Raw genomic sequence first — 20,122 nt, 5'->3', positions numbered from 1 at the left:
TTGAAGCATCAGGAATAGTGGAACAGATGAATGATACCTTGAAGTCAAGAGTTGCAAAGGTGTGTGCGTCCACGCATCTGAAATGGCCTGACGCACTGCCTTTAGTTCTGATGACAATGAGAAACACACCCGACAGGAAGGCAGGATTGTCGCCGCATGAGATCCTTATGGGCCGAGCCATGAGCTTGCCAGCGGTTCCTGCAAATGCACTTGTCAACATTACAGATGATATGGTGTTGGACTACTGCAAAGGTCTGGCTGGTGTGGTTTGCTCTTTCTCTCAGCAGGTGGAGGCCACCACACTGCCTGCAATCCATGACCCAGGGCACAACCTGAGAGCCGGTGACTGGGTTGTGGTCTGCAAACATGTGAGGCAAATGGGTTTGGAGCCTTGTTGAAAGGGTCCATTCCAGGGAGTTCTGACGACTACCACATCTATGAAGTGTGCTGGATTCCCGAACGGGATCCACACAAGCTACACGAAGAAAGTGGCATGTCCTTTGGACAATGAAGAAGAGTTGTTGAGAGTACCAATAATGACTAGACAAATCTCAGAACGGGAAGGAGAAGAAAGAGGAACTGAGACCGGATCTGAGCCAGTTGAGGACGGTTCAGTCACTCCTGTGAGAGTCGAAGGAGGAGACATCCAGGAGGGTGACAGTGAGCCAATCTCAATTGAGGCAGTAGGAGAGCCTAGTCACAGGAAGGCTTTCCCAGAAGTAGATGATTTTGAGAGACAAACAGAACAGTTTCCAGACCCCGAGGGGGAAGGAGTTGAGGCGGATCAAAGCCTATACGATCTGACTCCTCCAGATCCAGTTGCCGGTCTGTCAAGAGAAAACACTGCAGAGCAAGAAGAAGTTACAAGTTCAACACTGAAAAGAGCATTGACACAGGGTCCACTGAAAGGAGATAAGTGGCCGGAGTCACAAGAAAAAAGGAAGGAAGGAAGCAGCTGTTGAAACAACCATCTAGGAAGAAGTAGATACAACAAGGAAAGAGGATCTGAGTAAAGGAGAACTGAATGGATATTGAAAGTTGAAAAGAAAGAGAATAGCAAGCGGAAGGTACACAGGTTCTGAATGGGCGTATGCAACTATAAGTGAATGTCAGAAATAATTTTTGTCTTTTTGTTTTAATCGGGATATTCCAGGTCAATATTTTGGCACTTGAAGGAAACAAATGAACTGAACTTTTGAAACAAATTGAGGAAAAGGTGCAGAGAGAAAGGACACGGTTAAAAGTAACGGGAAAAGACCTTGATAACCTGATTTTGACAAGCTGCTAACCTGATTTGACAAGCTGCTAAACTGATTTTGACAATGGTTCCTGGAAGTGAGACTGAGAGCTGTAAAGAACTGCAGAAAGAAGATTGAAGATTGAAGATTTTTGTTTTTGATTTTGCTACATTTTCTAAAGTTTCTCTTCTGCTTTCTGTTTCTTTACAGATCATGGGTAACTACCCAGCAGGGAAGGAAGAACTGGTGCTGTAAATACATAAGTATTGGTTTGGCAATTGTGTATGAAATACTGTTTGTGATATTGATTGTGAGTATGACTGTTCTTGACAAGGGTAAAGCCAACCATACTTCAGCTTTAGAGACAACTACAGCATTAACATCTATAGAGAAGAGTCGGTTAGATGAGATGTATCCGCATGTAAGTAGTAATGTCCAAGGGGAACTTTCTTTTAATGTGTTTTATCGCTTATTGAGTGAGTATGTTGAGACAATGGATGCGAAGAATTGTTTTGTGTGTATGCAGATTCCTTCATCAGTTGAAGAAGGAGTTACCTACCATAGTTTGGCTCTTACGTATTGGATAAGTTGTAGTCTGTTTCTAACAAGATTGTAAAATCAGGAGTACTTTCAGTATTTCTACTCCAACCACGATGTGGTGTTTTCGTTTGTCCCCATAATTAGGATTCTGAGTAGAGCAGCTAAGGATAATGACATATTATTAGTTAGAGGGTTATTTGAGCCTACATTAACCATTGGCACAGCTTACGCTCGCAGAAATAACTTGACATGCTTGCTTACACCTTTAGAAAAGAGCTTTTTAGATCACACAGTTGAAAGGGGAAAGGCATTGAAGGAGATATTAGAAAAAGGCTTAGAGAAAGGGACTTACACAAATGAATATGATTATAGTGCAATAAAAACACAAGGGACATTAGCTTTAGATGCACAACAAGTAGGGAAGGTTTATGTATATAGGCCTAAATCTCGCACTGACACTTTATTTGTGGGAAAGAGTGAATGCAGATGTGTTGTTGTTTCAGAGTAAGAGGACATTTTTGTTGAATGGACAGGATCCAGCGATTCCTGGGATATATTACATCTGTGGTCCTAATGCTTATTACCGTCTTCCAAGAGGATGGTATGGGACATGCTATTTGGGGATAGTTTTCCCAAAGATTTTTCAACTTGAAGTCTTAAAGAAATTTCCGAAAGTGACTGAGCTACATCATATTAGAGAAAGGAGAGAGTCTCCTTCTCGTATAGTGGGAGATATATTTGGAGCAATGATTCCTGCAGTAGGAGTTGTTCTGAATTTGATAAAGATTCGAAAGTTGTCTACTATTGTGGATAACATGCCGACAACTTTTTCAAGATCCATATTCCCGATAGATACTAAGGGCCATATTTATACTTTTTGACGCACAACTGCGCCAACGCAGTTGTGCGGCAAAAATTTTACTTCCGGCTAACGCCATTCCAACGTGCCATGCGGGCGCCTTATTTATGAAATGACGTTAGCCGGCGTTGCGGACTGGTCTGAGTAAAAAAAAAAAGACTCACACCAGGCAGCGCTGGCGTATGGGAAAATGGGGGTTTTGTGTCAAAAAATGGTGCAAGTCAGGTCTGAGGCAAAAATCAGGCCTCAAACCAGACTTGCGCCATTTGTTTTCACGCACAACCCCCATTGACATGACTCCTGTCTTAGCAAAGACAGGAGTCATGCCCCCTTGCCCAATGGCCATGCCCTGGGGACTTCTGTCCCCTGGGCATGGTCATTGGGCATAGTGGCATGTAGGGGGGCCTCAAATAGGCCCCCTATGCCACTTAGAAAAAAAGTTAAAAAATACTTACCTGAACTTACCTTTGCTTCCCTGGGATGGGTCCCACCATCCATGGGTGTCCTCCAGGGGTGGGTGAGGGTGGCAGGGGGTGTCCCTGGGGGCAGGGGAGGGCACCTCTGGGATCCTTCCGAGCCCACAAATCCCTTAACGCCTGCCCTGATCCAGGCGTTCAAAAACCGCACACAACAGGCTGTGTGCCGTTTTTTAAGGCCCTCCCCCTTCTGTGCGTCAAAATGATGCTGGGGTGTAAATAAGGCGCACAGGCCTTAAAGTCATTTTTTGGAAGGGAACGCCTACCTTGCATATCATTAACGCAAGGCAGTTTCCCGCTTCCAAACAATGACACTCACTGTAGAATTTTGACGTCCGTTGGGTTTAAATATGGGGCAAGGTTTGCGCCGAATGTGCCTCAAAATTTTTGACGCACATTCGCCGCATACAGAGTATAAATATGCCCCCAAATTAGCTGCTGAAAGAGCTATGACTCTTCAGAACCGCCTTGTGTTAGATATTCTTTTAGCAAAGGATGGCGGAGTTTGCAAAATGCTTAATTCTAGGCATTGCTGTTCGTTCATTCCTGACAACAGTAAATAAATTAGAAGCTTACTTACAAATCTGACTAACGAAAATGTGGATTTGAAAGAATTGAAGGAACCAGGTGTTTGGGAGAAAGTTGGCAAGGGATTTGCTCCAGTAGGTAATTGGCTCAGCAACACTGGAAAAGTGATTTTATTGAAAATAATACAATATTGATTATTTTTGTTTTCTTATTTGGAAAATGGGGAATATTTAAACTGTGTCAAGAATTAAATTAAAGAAGTCAAAGAATAATCAGAGGAGACAAGAAAAAAAAAGGGAAAATTGTTTAGGGAAAATTCAAAAGGGCAACAAAGATTTGAAGGGATTAAAATGACAGAATTTTAGCTGATCCAGACATTTGTGAAAGAAGGTTTGGTGTGATGACACATTTAGTCATCAGAGGAGCGATTGCTAACGCAGATGTTTTTAATGAAATTACTAATGAATATTTATGTATTTTGAGTGTTGAATTTGTGTAGGAAATGTAATAATTTAGAGGCAAATAATGCACACATTTGAAAGTGGGACCACGTGAGTGCCGCCAATGTTCATGAAGTGCACTTATTAATGGCGTATTAATATGAAATGTTGAGCTTATGTTTGAATAATGTAGTAATATGTCATATTAAGGGTTATACATTATGTATTAGCTTTATTAGTTGTAGGCCTTAGCGGAGGTCTTGTGTCAAGCTATATTTCTTAGGCATTTAATTAAATATCTGCTTAGAGAATTAAGCTGTGATTTTCCACTGTGCTGACCTAATGTGTTCATAGCTAAAAGTCTTTCTCATGAGAAACTGCTTGCTAGAAGATGCTGTTCTTGCTGATGCTACATTGTTTAATGTAATGTGTGTAAGACTGACTTTCCCAGGAGAGTACAATGAAGACACTGACTGGAGTGTAAGCTGCAACAATATTGTTACCTGACAATCCGGATGGACGAGAACAGTATGAAAGGAGCCAGTCATCGACATGTGAACCGTCTACTAGTAGAAATGTAGATTTGAAGTTTTAGTTTTATTGGACAAAGTGTGAACAATCGATCCCTTGACCAATAGGGACTTGGGAAGTAGTTTTAGTAAATCTAACTTATCCAGACTGCACAGAGAGAAGACACCCCATTTTGCCCATTTTCCCTCTTGGGAAAAGGCGTGCTAATTTGCACTGTAACTTTGAAATGTGTAGTAGCTTGAGCATTGATTATATTGCGATTCTTCTGCCATTTTGGACAGCCAGTGTTGTTCCTGGATGTTTACCATTTGATTTTGAGATTATCTTACGTGACATCCGCGTTATTAACATAGGGAAATTCATATTCTAACTTTTGCATAAAGGTGTGGTTCTTCATTGCTGCAAGGTCATGGTGTGTGACAATTACTGACTCCTATTGATTACTAATGTTATTGATTGTATCATTGATTATTGATCTGGATGTACTAGATTTATGGTGGGAAAACCTTGAAGCGAGTCAAAAGGTTCATCAGTCTATTCGGGCCCCCTTGTAAGTTTACTTATTAATGTCAGATGCACCAACAACTCCCTTAGGATGTGGCAATCCGTGTCACCAAATGTGGTAATAGGATACATGGAGCCAGGTGAGTAGAAACATCCAGGTTTATTTCATGAAAAGGGAGCCCACCTCTGGTGCTAGCAACTCCAAGGACACCCAGCTTCAACACCAGTGGAACCATAGCAACCTCAGCATACCAGCTAAGAACTTGGAACTCCAGGAAAACTTTGACAAATAACATTCTACAGGAAATCATTAGGCACCCGTACATGTGCACAGTGCATGTACATTAGAATGGCTTTACATTACAATACATGTATATTAGTATGGCACTACAGACCCCATCAGCCTGGTGACTCCCCCAAGCCATAGTGAGTTGCGTCAGTCTCGTCCGCCCAGATGACACCACCTACCCGTCAGGCCCTCTTGTGGTTTGGCACCTGTGATTGGCTGCACCAGGGCTGTATCTCGCCTCCCAGCTTGGCCCTGACCCCTGCGGTTGAACAAGGTCTTCTTGCCGTCAGATTGGTATTTCTTTTGCAATCTGAGACGGGTGACGTAGAGCACTTTTAACTTGCCGCTGCTATCTTCGTCAAATATAATTATAATAATTTATGTGAGTATAATAACAATAATTTCCATTCTCAGATTTTCTGAGATTTCTGCCATGGGAAGTTTCTTTCATCGAGACCTCTTGCTTTAGTTGGTGGACTCCCAAGCACTCGCTAGTGCTTGATCATTTTCAATCACAGTGTTATTCAAATAGCATTTTAGTATTTGGAACAGGAAAATATTATAGTAATGGTAATCTAAATTATTTTGCCAGTTCTAAAGACTTTTCTAGCATTTAATACTAAAGCCGTGCTGAAGTCAGATTTGTACTAGTCTGCAATTGGACTAGATGGTAGTTCACATGGCGGCATTTTCTAGGCATCAGTGTAAATGCACGCTATAGCTAATATCACAATTTAAACAATCAGTCACATGTCATGAGAATGCTTAAATCACCTTGAAGTGCTGATGGTTGGAGTAAGTTCAGACACCTTTTTTGGGCCTGTTTGTCTTATGTGGGTTTTCTCCTGCAATATATTTATCTTTTTAAAAATTAGAAACATGGAAATTTGTAAGTAAACTAGAGCTTCTCTTGCATTTTCCAAAAATGTGCACTTAACTCCTTGAATCCAACTCTCTGAATGCGCACTAAAATGCTGATAATAACACATCCACACTCGCTTATAGCACATTCTAGTAAGAAAGGTGTAGAAAATCAGTGTTTTTAAATTCAAGGCTGGCCAAATGAACACCTTTATTTAAGTACTCCGATATTTTCTGTTTTTTTTTTACATTGCTCAGGAGGATACATAGGGTTTAGCAGTATTTTGGTCCCCATGATTTAAACACTCATCCTGCTGGGCTCTCCTTGATGCTAAAGTCATCAAGTGCAGGGTCACGCCCTGGAGCTGGAGACCTCCGCCTGCTTCTGGCAGATCCAGTTTAGGGCGTTGACGCAACGTGAGGATACAACGGAGCCCCTCTGCGCCGTCCCGCACCAGTCTCCATCCGCCGCGCCAGTGACACGGAACCTGCAGAAACAGGGACATTATTGTGAGACAGAGGCTGTCAGTGGCGATAAGGCATACTGTTATTACAAAACTGTGCGGACAGACATGCGATGTAAGAAATGCTTCAGTAAACAATGTCCACTACAAGAGGCTGCCACTTGCATATGTCACCTTTAGCTGTCTTGTGACTATCATTCCAGGAGGGTTGGTTCTGTGACAGTCACTCGTAGTTTCATAATTACTTACACGAATGTCTAACGAGTCAATGGTTACTGACGCCTCCGGCAGATGACATGAATTATATGTGACTGCATGTCTTTAACCTGTTAGAGCATAGCTGGTGCTAGGATTTGGGGGGACCCGAGGTATACTAGGAACATGGAGGTCCCTATAGTGGAGGGGCCCGTGGAGAGAGAGACCTGGTCTAGTCTCTCCGCGGGCTCGTTCGGGGTACAGGAAGTGGCGCGGAGGTGCCCTATTGGTCAGTAGGTAAGTGGGGGTGGGAGTTGAGGCAGGGTTTAAAAGGGGGATGGAAGGGTGGAGTCCGCCTCTGTTCCGCACCAACTGGGGTCAAGAGGAGAGCAGCGTTGAGGGAGAGCAGCGTTTTGAGCAGGAAGCTTTTTACCACGGAGCTTGAAGGAAGGTGCGCGCGCTAGGTAGGTGCGTTAGGGCCAGGCAGGGGGCATTACCGGGAGGGCAGTTTTTGTGCCGGGAGCCAGAGGCAGCGCGAGGGGGCCGGGGGCCTGCATTTTTCCCCTACCGCTTAAAAGGCAAGCGTGCGAGGCCGCGCGCCTGCCTCTGCACGCCTGCCTCTACACGCCTGCCTCTACACGCCTGCCTCTACACACCAGCCCCTGCACGCCAACATCACCCCACAAAACGGGGAGTGAGGCGCGGGGACCATGCGCCCGCGATAAAACACAGCGGGGGGCCCAAATTAGCTGAACAAAAATATATATATATAAAAAAAAAAGCCAGAGGGCCTGTGAATCTTCAAAAAATAAATTAAATAAAACCCTGAGTTGGGATGGGGGGCCAGGCTACAGGGCAGTTAACCTACAGGGGGACCACTAGTGGGCCAGGATCCTGCAGCAGGGAGGACCCCTTCCCCACAACAGCAGGGCCACAAGTGGGAGGCATATATTTAAAAAAAAATATATATATATCATATTATAGACACCCAACAGCCGGGCCCGCAAAGGAGCACAGACACACTAAGGGGCCCAAAAGGGGGGCCGCCGTGCTTCGGGGGCCTCTGGGGGCATCGCAGCAGCACCAGGGACAGCCAGTTAGATGGAGCAGTACTCATCAGGGCAGGCCACCCACCCCCCAGCGAGCAGCAGGCCAGGCTACACAGTATTCGGGCCACACATCGGCACCGGGGAGACGCTGGCAGGCGGCATGGCAACCAGCCACGACGCAGAGGCAGTGAGGGCCGCGCTCCACGTTTTGGGCGAGGCAGGCCGGGCGGATCTACTCAGGCCGGGGGTACTAGATCAGGCCTGGGTGGGGATGTCCCGTCCGACAAGGCCGCATCCAGTCGGGTCGCGGCAGCAATTACAGCATGCGAGTCCCAGGACTCGGACGGGGACAGGGAAGAGGGGCCTGCGGCCCCTGGTCAGGACACAGGTGCGCTGCTGGGGCGCACATAGCCCGCTGATGTTTAGTGGAGAAGCGCAAGGCACACAGGACGCGGGACCAGGAACTGCAGGTGCAAACAGTGCAACAGCAGGGGCCGACCCCTCAGGCGCGGAGGGACACCCGGCAGGGGGGGAGGGCCCGTATTACAAGGCGAGGCGACTGAGCAGCCCTTGCCTGGGCCCAGTGGGGAAGCTGCCCCGCTAGATTTGTCATAACACAAGAGGGAGGGCTACAGCCAAGGGGGTTTTGGGGCCCCAGTGAAGAAAAAAGGCAAATATGCGGGGAAACCCAGAGAGGGGACGGCTAGAGCCAAGGCAGCTCCTCGCCAGGCCAGATTGGTGAAACTCAAGGCAGCGGACGAGACAGGGCCCATGGGGTCCCCGGACCCATTCACACAGGGAAATTGGGACCAGGCAGAAACTTGGGACCTAGAAGCCAGGATATGTGAACAGCGTAGGATTGTGGTCAAGACGGAGGCCAAGTGGGCACAGTTGTGCAAGGACAGGGAGGAGGTGAGCACCCGTAGCGAAGCAGTCAAAAGGGATAGAGAGGCCAGAGAGAATAAAGGGGCACAGCAGGCGGGGGCGGGAGGGGTTACCTGGGTCTGGGTTCCACAGTCAGGAGAGGACCAGGGACAAGAGGCTGGTGCGGCCGAAGGGCAAGTCGGCGCAGGGAACCCCGGTGATGCATAGGGTCACGGGGGAAGAAGTAAAACAATGCTAACGGCTGAGGTTGGCAGGAGAAGGGCTATGCCAACTGGGCGCAATACGGCCCAAGCGCGTTGGTACGAAGCAATGGAGGGGTCAGCGGCGGCCTTCTCCACTCCGGGAGAACGTGGGTACCGCAGCAATGGTGTGCGCCATGCGGGTACGGAAGCGATAGAGACTATACCAACCAAGGCAAGAGGATATGCCCAACAAAGGGCCAGTGGGGAGGAGAAGAGGAATTGGAACTGGACTGTGAGGACGAAGGGGATGAATGGGAAGATGGTGAGATTCGGGATGTGGAGGTGAGCGCTGTCAAGAAAGGGGGGGCGAGGGCGCAAGAGCGGCGCAACCTCTTCTTCTGTTTCTGTTTTTCAGGATACCTTTTTAACGGAAGGGCCAACAGGAGGGCGGCAAGCTATGCCGCGCGGTAGAACTTTGAAGAGAGTGCCAAGGAATTTGGGAGAGAATGTCAGAGGTAAGGGGAGATGGTGGTCAGTTTGGGGCGAAGGGGGAGTGACATCAAGGGAGGCAAGCACAAGTAGATCTATTGGGGTGGGGGACGGGTCAGTGTTAGAGACACCAGGTCCTATTTCAGTACAAGGAACAAGAACAAGGATAAAGAAGGCGCCTCCACGCTAGACACAACTACAGGAAGTCAGGCGTCGGAGGTAGACATGACAGCAGAGGACAAGGAGGGGGGAGGCCATAAGAAACGTCTTCCATATATGGGTTTGGCTATGCCCCTCGGGTATCATATAGCAGAGAAAACAAAAGCTAGGATATGGAAATACGAATACGTGACTGTTTTTAAGCTACTACACAGGGACATACAGGCCAAGGAAGGTTCCAAGGAGGAGGAATGGGAACTAGCGCGCAGGCCCAGGGTTCCTATCACAATGGACAATTGGACGTCTGCTTTTCTGATATTTGCCAGTATATACTGCGAAAAATACCTGGATAGGGCCATTGCGCTTTTTAAATACATGGACATTATAAGAAATGAATTTCGGGGGGTTTGCATGGCTCAGTTATGATGAGGAGTTCAGAGCCTGGGGGAGTGTAAATCCTGAAAAGCCTTGGGGGGACGTAGATCCAGAGTTGTGGATGCAATGGATGGCATCGGCGCAGGCAGCAGCGTCCACGCATACGGCGAGTGGTCTGCCAGTGATATATGAGCCCTTTCAGGCACGCCCCGCCCCGGGAGGGGCAGGCGCTGCTACAAAAACTACAGGGACAACTTCGGGGGCCTGCTGGAACTTAAACAAAGGTTTTTGTCCCAGAGCACAGTGCAGGTTTAAACATGATTGCTCCAAGTGCGGGGGCTGTCATCCAGTCATCCAATGTTTCTCCCTCTCCAGCCCCGCAGAGCAGTGGAAAGCATCAAGAGGGAAGGGATCGCATGGCGCTCCTGCACCAAAGGGGTCCTACACCAGTTAGACTGGATGTTTTGCTGCCTTGGTTGCGCATATATCCTGAAGCGGACAAAGCACGACTGCTGGAATGGGGTTTTCGAGAAGGTTTTAGAATAGGTTATCGAGGTCCCCGAGAGAGGAGGTGGGCGGACAACTTGCGGTCAGCCAAAGAACGGCCTCAGGTAGTGCGTGACAAACTGGCAAAAGTGGTGGTCCTGGGTAGAATAGCCAGGCCGTTTTCCGAATGGCCAAGTGACTCTTTGATGATATCTCCTTTGGGAGTGGTACCCAAAAAGCCGCAGGGAGAGTTTTGTTTGATTCACCACCTGTCATGGCCTGAAGGTGCGTCAGTCAATGACTTCATTGCCCAAGAGGACTCCAAGGCAATTTACGCGTCAGTCGATGACGCAGTGAAGTTAGTCCTAAAGTACGGGCGGAATGCTGAAATGGCAAAATGTGATATTCAATCAGCCTTTAGACTGCTTCCCATTCACCCAGCAGACTTTGACCTCTTGGGCATGCAGCTAGACGGCGCCATTTATGTGGACAGGGTTCTGCCCATGGGCTGTGTGATATCCTGCGCGCTTTTTGAAATCTTCAGCACTTTCTTACAGTGAGTCTTTGTGAGAATGAGTGGCCATAGGACGATGACTCATTATCTGGATGACTTCCTATTTGTAGGAACAGCCACATCCGGGGCTTGTGGGCGGGCTTTGGACAGTTTCCGGAGGCTAGCTCAGCAGACAGGAGTGCCTCTTGCCCCGGAGAAAACAGAAGGACCATTACCGATTTTGACCTTTTTGGGTATTGAACTGGATGCAGAAGCGTTAGTCGCAAGATTGCCAGCGGCGAAAGTGAAGGAAATACTGGAATTCCTAGCAGTGGTGCGCACATTGCGTAAAATAGATCTACGGACGGCCCAAAAGCTGTTAGGGTACCTTAATTTTGCGTGTAGGGTAGTAAGGGGAGGTCGGACTTTCTGTAGACGTTTGGGGCTGTCCATGTCAGGTGCAGTGCTTCCACACCATAGAATACGAGTTTCCTTGGCATTACGAGAAGACATCAAAATATGGGAGATCTTTTTTAAAAATTTCAATGGGGTACCAATGTCTTTTGGTGATTCGGACACGGTGTGGCAGGTCCAAATTTTTTCGGATGCGGCGGGAGTGTCGGGTTTTGGCTTATACTGGGATGGGAGGTGGAGCGCAGAAACATGGCCTTCACTTTGGTCGCAGCAGGGGAGAAGCATCGCTTTCCTGGAATTCTTTCCCCTACTCGTGGCACTGGCAGTGTGGGGACGGGAGTTAGCCAACAGGACAGTGATCTTTCAAGTAGACAACATGATGATGGTAGAGTTGGTCAACAGGCAGAGAGCGAGGGACCTCAGAGTTTTGCGCTTGTTGCGTCAGTTTATGCTTCAAGGTTTATCTTTGAATGTTATCTTTAAAGCTGCACATATACCTGGGGTTCACAACGAGATTGCAGACTCCCTATCTCGTTCACAGTGGCGGCGTTTTCGCGAGTTGGCACCTGGAGCGGAACAGAACAAGACCGTGGTCCCGGCAGACATTTGGGAGTGGGGGGCATGATGATCATGGGGCTGGTGGAGATGTCTTTAGCGGTATCTACGCGGCGAAGTTACAGGCTTGCATGGTTGGAGTTTCAATCTTTTGAGCCGTTTGGGGGCAATTTTTGGACTCTCGAAGCACGGGCCATACGTTTTGTGCTTTTTCTGATCGGGGAGTGTTTATCCCCAGGTACAATTGGGGGAAAGCTGGCAGGCGTTTCTTTTTATAGGAAACTCTTTTTTGGCTTTGACCCTGCGCATAATGACTTATTGGGTAAGATGCTGAAGAGTTGGGGCAGGGTCAGGGCCAACGGGGCTAAACCAGCAAGAGAACCCATTACTTTTGAAATACTGCTGGAGCTGTTGCATGTGTTACCAGTTTGTTGTACGGATGAGTATGAGGTGAGTTTATTCCGCTTATGCATGGTTTGGATGTTCTTTGGCGCGTTTCGAGTGTCCGAATTGTTGGGGGTGGGGAAAGAAATTGGGGTAAGAATGAAGGAGGTGTGGATGCACAGGGACAGGCTGGGGATATGGCTTAGGCGGTCAAAGACGGATCAGCTTGGTAAGGGCAAGTGGGTATGGCTGGAAAAAGGGGGAGTGGAGATAGCAATCCCGGATAGGGCGGCGTGCGGGGGATTATGGAACGCATTCATACAGGATTGGCGCAGCGACAGCGGCAGCCCATTTAGGCTGGGATTCGGCTAAGATCAAGGGCATAGGGAGATGGAAATCTAGGTGCTGCGAGCGTTATGTCAGGCCTTGAGGAGAGCAGAGTAGGGGGGGGGGAGGTTTAGCTCACCACTACAGCCTTTACAGTGTTTTTTCTTTGCAGGATGTGTGGCCGGGCCGCAGAAAGACAAGATGGCGACATGGTTGGTCGGCCATTCGTTCCTTCATTGGGCAGCGAAATTTGCAGAGAGGCAAATTTACGGCAGATCATTGGGACTGCCCAGCAGACACCATGAAGTTCGTTGATGGGGCAAGAGTGGTATGAGGTGGGGGAGCCTGCTCCCATTTATCACGGGTAATTTGCCTCAGTGGGGATGTCCGGACCTTTTATTGATCCATCTTGGGGAAAATGATCTAGTGAAGCTATCGGGGCTTACTTTGATACAGCTCATGCAGAGAGATTTGGAACTCTTGAAGCAGAAACTATGCGGGACATGTTTGGTATGGACAGAATTTGTGCCAAGAAGGGCATGGAGAGGGGCACTTAATCACGGAGCCATTGAGCGGGCTCGGAAAAAGTTGAATAGAGCCATGAGGCTATTCTGCTGGGCTCAGGGGATCAAGGTTTTAAAGCGCGAGGACATAAAAGAGCAGGAGGAGGCCTTGTTTCGAGATGACGGGGTCCATTTGTCGCAGTTAGGAAATGCGTACTACCTAACAGAGTTAAGATTGATGTTAGAGAGTTTATGGGGTGTGAATTTGTGGATTAGAAATAAAAAAATAAAAATAAAAAAAAATATAGAGGAGGAGCAAATACAGAATGGGAAAAAGGGTTGTTTTTCCTTGGGGTGGGGCAGCGAAATGCGGCATGGGTTTCGCTGGATGGCAGGAGATGGGGGAGGGTGGAGAGCCAGATGCGGGCTTATCCACCCTTCCAGGGGGTAAAACAAGGAGGTGAAGGATCAGAGCGGGGGTAGGTTACAAACAAGGAAGGCATGGGAGGAATAGGGGAGCGTCTACGGTAGGAGAATTGAAGGGAGCTATCTGAGGAGAGAATGAAGGCAAAGAAATCGTAAAAGTTAAGGTCTGGTTAAAAGGAGAGTATACAGTTAAATGTTAGTTGATGTTATGTTTAGACCCTGTCCTAAATAAATGACCTTTTACACCAACAAGGAGTGTCACTGTATGTGTGTCCCGATTTGCGTAAGGTTTAACCTCCAGAAAGTGACGCCGCAGGAAGTAACATCAGTTGACCATTAATTCTGAGGCCATTTTGCAAGAAGCTGCTTCCCTATTTTGGATATCAGTAAAATGGTAAAAAATGTAATAATCGTAATGAAATACACACATATATTTCAAATCTCTATTAATTAGAAATGCATTAAATTAATTAAACTAAGTGGAAAAGCTAGGCCTGTATCTCTCCAAAATTGATACAGTTACTCGGATGTCCACCAATTGTTTCCATATTAATGCTGGAGTTGGTTCAAGTATTGTGGCATGTATGCTTTAAGTTTCATGGTCTGTTGGTGATAAACAAAGCACTTTCAAACACTGTAAAACACCCTGAGGGAAGTGCACTGGCCTCAACCTACTAGGCCTTCACAATGCCTTTATAAGATATTTGGGCTTCCTCACCTCCCCCTTTCCTCAGGAGGGTTTTGAAAATTGCAGCAAATGGTGCAATTTAAGCATATTTCATTAGGTATTATTCTATAGAATAGGATGAAAGAAAATGACACACTAACCCGACAACCTGGCACTAACGGATTTCCGAAGGAGAGGTGCAGACTTTACTAATAGGGAGAAAGGAAAGTTGTAAGTTTTTTCCAAAAGATTGGAGTTACACCATAGCTCAAGAGGGAGGGATTTCTACTCCTGCGCAAATAGAAAGTAGACGGGACTGACTCGAATATGGGCCATCTACATTTTAGGATGGCACAGGAGTTTGGTTTGGCACAGTGTTTAGGATTCTGGAATGAACATGAGGAGTGCTGTAGAAAGAGAGAACCTTCTTATGCAGTGCCCAAAGTGAAATGGAGAGTGCCTTGCAATAGAGGGTTTTGGACCAAAACCTGAGCAGAGAGCAGACAGGTGAGAAGACATGGCATAGTGATGCAGCAGTCTCAGGTAAGGAGCCTTGCACTGTTCTGAATGAATCTGAATGATTTGAACACAAAAATATATAATCCCAATATGTGGGCATTTGCATAATCAAGTGAGAAGACAATTGATTCTACAACAGTCTCCCAAAAGTAAGAGGAAAGAAAAGAGATTATTTTGTGTTGCTTATGGATGTAGTAAAAGCAAGTTAATGACGATTTGAGTATCAATACGGGCAAGAGATCAGCAAGAAACCAAAGAACTGTATGAGTAGGTTTAACTGGGAATGATAAAGACTGAACAGTGGAGAGCCAATAAATTCCACAACTCAGAGGTTTAGTACGTGACAGAAATATCTGGTGAGTGGATTGCTTCAGTTCCAATATTCAGATAGGGTAGAGGTAAGCCTCACCAGGGGAGTACCTTAAATTCCAGGTTGTAGTAGTTTACTTATAAGTGCCGGCTGGAAATCAGTGTCAAATGTGGCACTAAGGTTTAATATTAGTAATATTAAAGTTACTCTAACTCTTTGATCTAGAGTCAGCCGCAGTTCATCTGACAGAGCAAGAAATACTACTTCTAACTCCTAGAGTTGACAGACATCAACCAGCACTTTTTCATTGAGTAAATTACTTTTCATGAAAGAGATTAGGAAGTTGACTTTCTTTATCTAGGATTTTTGAGAAAGAGGTAACAAAGAGATGTTTGAAGATGCTGAGAAGTTTTGAGCCTGCAGAATTTTTTTTGGAACATTTTTACCTCCCCTCCTACTTTTTTGCTGATTTTGCCCACTTACATATAGCTCTCCCCCATGCTCTATTTCTCACCTAATCTCTTGCCCAGCCTCCTACCTTCTCTTGTTGGTTCAGCCCCTCTTACCTTCACTCTCCCCTGCATACTCTCTTCTTCACTCCCCCATCTGACCTTCTCTATCTTGTACCTTAACTCTTACATCCATGTTTGCACTCCTTACTCTACTCCTCACATCTCTTCTTTACATCCATCCTCTCACTTTCGCTTGCTGGACCTACCCCTTTTACCTCCACATCTCAATTCCCTGCCCTACTCTTCACCTCTCAACTCTTCACCATACCTTTTATCTTCTCTTGCTGGTTCCAGCCATGTTGCATCAACCTCCATCTCTCTGATCTACTTTTCATCTTTCATCAAACCATCAACTTTCTCTTGCTGGTACTGCCCTTCTACCTTCCACCTCTCCCCTTGTCTCCCTGCGCCCAACCTCTTACAATATTTTGTGGATTCTGCTTTCTTTCAGCTAACTCTCACCAATACTTATTTCTCCGCTCTGCCTATGTTCCCTTGCTGGTTTGGCCTCTGTTATGTTCAGAACAATCTTAACTTTTCTTCTTGATTCTGACCCTCTTAAATCCTCCACCCAATCCATGCTCTACTCTTTTTCTCATCTTTCCCTCAGACTCATACCTTACCTTTGTATTCTGTCCCTCCTACATCCATCTCTCCCATGCTCCTATTCATATAGTTTCTTACTGGTTGTGTCTTTTATGCCCACGTCTCTCCTCTATGATTTACACTCTACTTCATCTCTCTTCCTGACTCAGCGTACCCATTGATCCTGCCCCTCTTACATCCATCTCTCACTAGTTCCTCTCTCTCCCCCTCCACTTACGTTCTCTGCTAGTTGTGCCTCTTACCATCTCCCGCCCCTACGCTACCCTTCACCTCTCTTCTCTCGCCCCACCCTTGTACCTTTCTTTTGCTGGTCTGTCCCTGTTAAATCCACTTTTCCCTTTCACCTCCAGCCTCTTATCTTGTCTCACTGTTTCTGTCTTTCTTACATTCGCCTCGCCCTTTCTTGCTCCACACTGTCACCGCCTCTTATATTTCTCACTGATTCTCCTCCGTTTTCACCCCTCTCTCCTCCCTGCTGCACACTTCATCTCTCAACTCTCCTCAGCCTCTAATGGTTTCTCACTGGCTCTGCCCCTGTAGCAGCTGCTTCTCCTCTACCCTCCCACCCAGCCTCTTATCTGCTCTAGATGATCCTGCCCTCTTACCTCTACCTCTCACCCTACCCTCATCCTGCCACCTAAGTTCTCCGATTATTCTGTTTCTCATATAACTTCCGCTCGCATTCACACACTACCCTGCACTTTTTATCTTTCCCTCCAGCCTCATTATTCTTCACTGGTTGAGAGCCCTTTAAATACACCTCTTCCCTCCGTATTCTATTCTTCATGTTCCATCTCTCCCCGTCTCTCCCCCTCTCGCTGGTTCTCCCCATGTGCTGCCTTCACACCTCCTCGCCCCGACTCTTATCTTATTCTGCCTGTTGTCTCCTTTTACATCCACCGCTACTCTGCCACCGCTCCACTCGCCCCAATTTCCCTAATCCTTCTGACAGTGGCGCTGGTGCCTCGAGGCGCAGGAGCACTGCCGCCCAGTATCAGCAGCAGGAGGAGTGCGCTCCTTCCCGCGCCCATCACACATTCACAAGCCACAGAGAAGCTGCGCATGCCTCCTGCGATGCACACCTGTGAAACATACAAACATACTTGGGCAACACCTGTGAAACATACAAGCATACCTGGGCACGCATGCGATTTTAGCAGCGTTCACCCAAAGCCATATTAGAAGCAGTCCCAGAGTGGGGCTGTAAGGGGCGGGCCCCTGTTTCTATCCTGTCTTCTGATATGACCGACAGCATAGTTATGCTTAGAGACACAGACATGAGGACTGAGTGCACCAGAGGAGAAGAGCACGTACTAAGAAACTTGCCTCTTTACCATTTGGTACGTTAGATTGTGTCCAGTGCTCGTGGTTTCTCCTGTCCAAGTTGCTCACCACTGGCCAGGTTTTTTCCACACTAAGGCCTTGGTGTGCTGTGCGTGTGGTCACGCAGTGTCTCAGCTTTCTTAGCCTACAATCACACTGTTTGAAAAATCTTTTAACCTGGAATCACCTAGGATCATGCGGTGTCACATTCCAGAGAAGACTGTCACAGCATGACTTTTTGAGCGTCCAATAACATAGCCTTGTTGCATGTGCAAATTAAGATTTATTCTATAAGTATTAATCATGAGTGCACATTGAGTTTATTTTAAAAGCTAGGACAATGGATCAGTGTGGTGTGAAGGCACTTTTCTCCCATGTACCTCCTATAATGCAGTATTTCCTATTTCCAATTTTGAAACTAAACATCTGTTTTGCACAAACAGTGCGATCCTTCGGTGCAAATCAGACATGTATTAATTTGACGGAACTACTTTAGGTTGGCAATGGTAGGAACGCTTCCCTTCAAAGAAAAGTAAATGGAACAATAACATTTTATATAGCACTTAATATCACACGTTTGCAAGTTCTAAGTTCTGTAACTATGTTTTATTTTTTAGCCAATTAAAACGTGTGACCTGATGACCATTGAAACTTAACTTTAAATATGTTTTATTTCCTACACAAACCTGCAGTCTGACGTAAGCTGATTTGTCCAATTCCTAGATGATTCTCCAGTTTAATATAGACGAAACGCTTTGAGTCCAGATGGAGGAAACAGTTAGCATCCTCTTTGGTCATTGAAATTTACTCCCAGGAATGGCAGAAATAGTTGCAAATTTTTTTTTTACCCGACTTGACAGTAAAGTTTACATTAGGACCCACATGCAAATAACACTTGCTCCTATTCAACCCACTAGGCGGAAAGGAGACACACAGGTAGGGCACACATGATGTCATTATGAAGTTATAAAAGAGAAATGAGCTTAGAGATCAGAATGTTGCCCACTAGAGTGAGTGGTTGCTGAGGGAGAATGTTGCAGACAGGAAAGTGTGGTGATGAAAGTGTAAATTGAAGCACATAGGAAAGTGGGGATTGCGGGTGGGAGAAGGGAAAACACATGAATGCAGTTCTTACATGAGAATGAGGGACACGAATGTGGTGCAGACAGGTTAGAGTGTATTACACATGAGGCTTCTTGACCACTTTTATATGGAAACTGAGCTAAAAATGCGATCTTCCACCATTTTCAAAGTATTTGGGGGTGGGGTGAAACCTCATAACCACTGGGAAAGTGAAGCTTGCCTGGGACACCACACAGTATTATATATATTTCATTAGGAACCTCTGTATTTATATCTAACATTTCTGCTGTAAGCTGTATCATTTAGCCCTATTTTTCAAAATATTCCCCAGGCAGAATGCCTCTGGAACCCCACAGAGGGAATCAAGCGTGCATGCCTCACAGGCTCACTACTCCTTGAGATAGGTATCTGAGGCCCATCACTTTCAAAGTTCACTAGTCTCCTTGCCGCTTACCTTTTTGCATGAATTCTACTTATCTTACATGGCTGTCTTTTGCATACAATGCCCTTCATCTCTTCATCTCTCTACCAGCCTCTTGTCATTGATTCTGCCATTTAAATCCACCTCTTCTCTTCCTCGCCTCCCTTTCCGCCATCCCAGGGCTTTAAGTGGGATGAAAAAACTGGACGGTCTGTAAATTGGTGTGGCCTATGTAATTAAGGGCACAGCTTAAACACATAGGGGGTCATTTTGACCTTGGCGGTCTTTTTCCAAGACCGCTGAGGGACCTCCGTGCGGAAGACCGCCAGTGTTGGTGGTTTGCCGCTCAGCCAATTATGACCGTTGGCAGCTCTCCGTCCTTTTACAGACGGAGAGCCGCCAACAGCCGTACTGGCGGGCGGATGGGAAGTGGAGGTTGCTCCACCTCCACGTCACGCCAACAGTACCCCGCCCAGCGAATCACATCCTGTGATTCGGCGTGGCGGTGTTCTGTTGGCGGTGTGGTGTCGGCAGAGCAGCCCCCATGGCTCCCGTCCTCTCCCGGAGGATCGTCGGACCAGGTAAGTTGATCGTCCGTGAGGGGAGGGGGTTGGGGGGTTGTTGTGTGTGTGCATGGGGGTGTGCGTGTGTATATGTAGAGGGGGTGTGTGAGTGTGTGTATGCTTGCGGGGGTGTTGAGTGTTTGGGAATGAGTGCGTGTATGTCTGTAGGTATGTCTGTATGGATGTGTGAGTGTATGTTTGAATGTGGATGTGCGTGTCTGACTGTGTGTGTGGATGTTTGCATGTATGTTGGTGTGTGTGCGTGTATGTGTGTTGGTGGTGCCTGCGTGCATGTGTGTATGTGTGATGTTATGTTGGGGGTCGGGGTGGGGAGGGGGGTCCTGCCACCTTTGGGGGGTGGCAGGGGTGGTGGGGGGTGTAGGGGAGGGAGTCGGGTGGGAGTGGGGGGTGGGGTAGAGACCCCTATCAGTGCCAGGGAAGGAATTCCCTGGCACTGATAGTGCTT

The 20,122-nt window shown here is 46.9% G+C and overlaps 1 protein-coding gene across 1 annotated transcript in view; it reads right to left on the bottom strand.

Moving 5' to 3' along the window:
• Window positions 1–6,478: 6,478 nt before the first annotated feature.
• The window catches only part of LOC138247178 (killer cell lectin-like receptor subfamily B member 1B allele A), a 344,850-nt gene continuing 331,206 nt past the window's right edge, over window positions 6,479–20,122 (bottom strand). The window contains exon 7 of the mRNA XM_069201923.1: window positions 6,479–6,754. Coding sequence (XP_069058024.1) covers window positions 6,619–6,754 — 136 coding nt within the window. The 3' untranslated portion in view covers window positions 6,479–6,618. The remainder of the gene's footprint in view (window positions 6,755–20,122) is intronic.

Source organism: Pleurodeles waltl, chromosome 7 (genome assembly GCF_031143425.1).
Source record: "Pleurodeles waltl isolate 20211129_DDA chromosome 7, aPleWal1.hap1.20221129, whole genome shotgun sequence".
Classification (NCBI taxonomy): Eukaryota; Metazoa; Chordata; class Amphibia; order Caudata; family Salamandridae; genus Pleurodeles; species Pleurodeles waltl.
Note: the sequence above shows the minus strand (reverse complement) of the source record. Positions and strands in the feature narration are given on the sequence as shown.